This window comes from Scomber japonicus, chromosome 17 (assembly GCF_027409825.1).
Source record: "Scomber japonicus isolate fScoJap1 chromosome 17, fScoJap1.pri, whole genome shotgun sequence".
NCBI lineage: Eukaryota > Metazoa > Chordata > Actinopteri > Scombriformes > Scombridae > Scomber > Scomber japonicus.
The window spans coordinates 7,417,953-7,420,452 of record NC_070594.1 but is presented as its reverse complement, the minus strand read 5'-3'; the positions used below and the strand labels follow the sequence as shown (position 1 = coordinate 7,420,452).

The 2,500-nt window shown below is 46.1% G+C and overlaps 1 protein-coding gene across 1 annotated transcript in view; it reads left to right on the top strand.

Annotated features, from left to right (window-relative positions):
• LOC128377032 (filamin-A-interacting protein 1) overlaps window positions 1-2,500 on the top strand; it is a 53,880-nt gene that overhangs the window by 30,147 nt on the left and 21,233 nt on the right. Inside the window, 2 exon segments of the mRNA XM_053336911.1 lie at window positions 1,828-1,905; window positions 1,907-2,002. Of these exon segments, the coding sequence (XP_053192886.1) occupies window positions 1,828-1,905; window positions 1,907-2,002 (174 nt within the window).

The following is a 2,500-nucleotide window of genomic DNA, read 5'->3' as shown; positions in this document are numbered from 1 at the left end:
AATAAGATCCTAACATCATTCCTTCAGCCTGCACAGTGAAAGCAAACACATCGACTCTTCTCATGCCTCTAAACAATGAGTCATGTTGCTTTTCTCTGCAGGAATCTGTGCCCAGTGTTTTTGTTGTGTGAGATGAAATGTTGAGCAGAAAGAAGGAAACAGCGCCCTCTGCTGGTGGAAGTCTGGAACAGCTGAAGGAAGTCTGACAGGAAGTGATAAACTCATGTTTCAGATCAGGTGTGAAGGAGGAAACCATAGCAACATCATAGCTTAAAACATACTCTCTATATTTTATCTAATACATTTTAATAATTTGATTAAGGATAGTAAGGAGGGAGGGAGGAAAGGAAGGAAAGGAGTAAGGAGGGAGGGAGGAAAAGAGGAAGGAAGGAAGGAGAGAAGGAAGGAAGGAAGTCTGACAGGAAGTGATAAACTTTCAGATCAGCAACAATCAGACAGGATTATTGTTACAGCTGAGGTGTGAAGGAGGAAACCATAGCAACATCACAGCTTAAAACATACACTCTATATTTTATCTAATACATTTTAATAATTTGATTAAGGATAGTAAGGAGGGAGGGAGGAAAAGAGGAAGGAAGGAAGGAAGTCTGACAGGAAGTGATAAACTTTCAGATCAACAACAATCAGACAGGCTTATTGTTACAGCTGAGGTGTGAAGGAGGAAACCATAGCAACATCACAGCTTAAAACATACTCTCTATATTTTATCTAATACATTTGAATAATTTGATGGTATTAGTGCTTTTCTTAAATAAATAAGCAAGGAAGGAAAGGAGTAAAGAGGGAGGGAGGAAGTAAGGAGAGAAGGAAAGGAAGAAGGAAGGTAGGAAGGAAGGAAGGAAGGAAGGAAGGAAGGGAGGAAGAAAGGGTGTAATGAGGGAGGGAGGAAAAGAGGAAGGAAGTAAGGAGAGAAGGAAAGGAGTAAGGAGGGAGGGAGGAAAAGAGGAAGGAAGTAAGGATATAAGGAAGGGAGGGAGGAAGGAAGGAAGGAAGGGAAGGAGTAATGAGGGAGGGAGGAAAAGAGGAAGGAAGTAAGGAAAGGAAGGAAGGAAAGGAGTAAGGAGGGAGGAGAAAAGAGGAAGGAAGTAAGGAGAGAAGGAAAAGGGAGGAAGGAAGGAAGGAAGTGAGGAAGGAAGGAAGGGTGGAAGGAAGGAAGGAAGGAAGTGAGGAAAGAAGTATGGAAGGAGGAGGGAGCAAAGAAAGAGGGAAGGAGGGGAAGAATGAAGGAACAATTAAAGAAAGAGGAAGCAAGGAAGGAAGGAACAGTCAAAAGAGAGCTGGGGTCAATTTGACCCGGGAGGACGACAGGAGGGTTAAAAGCTCTAAAGTGTGTTTTGTCTCCTCAGGCCAGAGAGAGAAGGAAGGAAGGAAGGAAGGAAGGAAGGAAGGGAAGGAAGGAAGGAAGGAAGGAAAGGAGGGTTAGAAGCTTTAAAGTGTATATTTTGTCTCCTCAGCCCAGAGAGAAAAGGAAGGAAGGAAGGAAGGAAGGAAAGGAGGGTTAGAAGCTCTAAAGTGTGTTTTGTCTCCTCAGGCCAGAGAGAGAAGGAAGGAAGTAAGGAAGGAAGGAAGGAAGCTTTAAAGTGTGTTTTTGTCTCCTCAGGCCCAGAGAGTGAAGGAAGGAAGTAAGGAAGGAAGGAAGGAAGCTTTAAAGTGTGTTTTGTCTCCTCAGGCCAGAGAGAGAAGGAAGAAGTAAGGAAGGAAGGAAGGAAGCTTTAAAGTGTGTTTTGTCTCCTCAGGCCAGAGAGAGAAGGAAGGAAGGAAGGAAGGAAGGAAGGAAGCTCTAAAGTGTGTGTTTTGTCTCCTCAGGCCAGAGAGGACATCATCGGCATGCTGAAGACAGAGAAGACCCGGCCGGAGACGTTGGAGGCTCATTACGGCTCAGCGGTCCCCCACCAAGCCGCTGCAGGCCCTGCAGAGAGACGGCCTGCTCACCAACAGCAAGACCGCCACAGACGACGTCTACGAGAGGCCGATGGCCGAGGTGAGGAAGAGGAAGAGGAAGTACTGAAGACCTGCAGCTCGTCAACAGGAAATCAATTAGAAGCTGTTGTTTTAGTCATTAGCCAAAAACAGGCCTCCCCTTCCTTCTCTCCTCTTCCTCCCTCCCTTCCTCGTTCTTCCTCCCTTTCTTCTTCCTTCTTCCTCCCTCCCTCCTTCCTTCCTTCCTTCTCTCCTTACTTCCTCCCTCCTTTCTTCCCCTTCCTTTCCTTCTTTCTTTCCTTCCTCCCTCCTTACCTTACTGCCTTCTTCTCTCCTTACTTCATTCCTCTTTTCCTACTTCTCTGGCCTCCTTACTCCGTTCCTTCCTTGCTTCTTTCCTTCCTCTCTTCCTTCCTTCCTTCTCTCCTTCCTCCTTTCCTTCCTGCCTTCCTTCTCTCCTTACTTCATTGCTATGTTCCTGCCTCCCTCCCTTCCCTTACTCCATTATTCTCCTTCCTTCCTTCCTCTCCTTCCTTCCTTCCTTCCCTTCCTTCCTTCC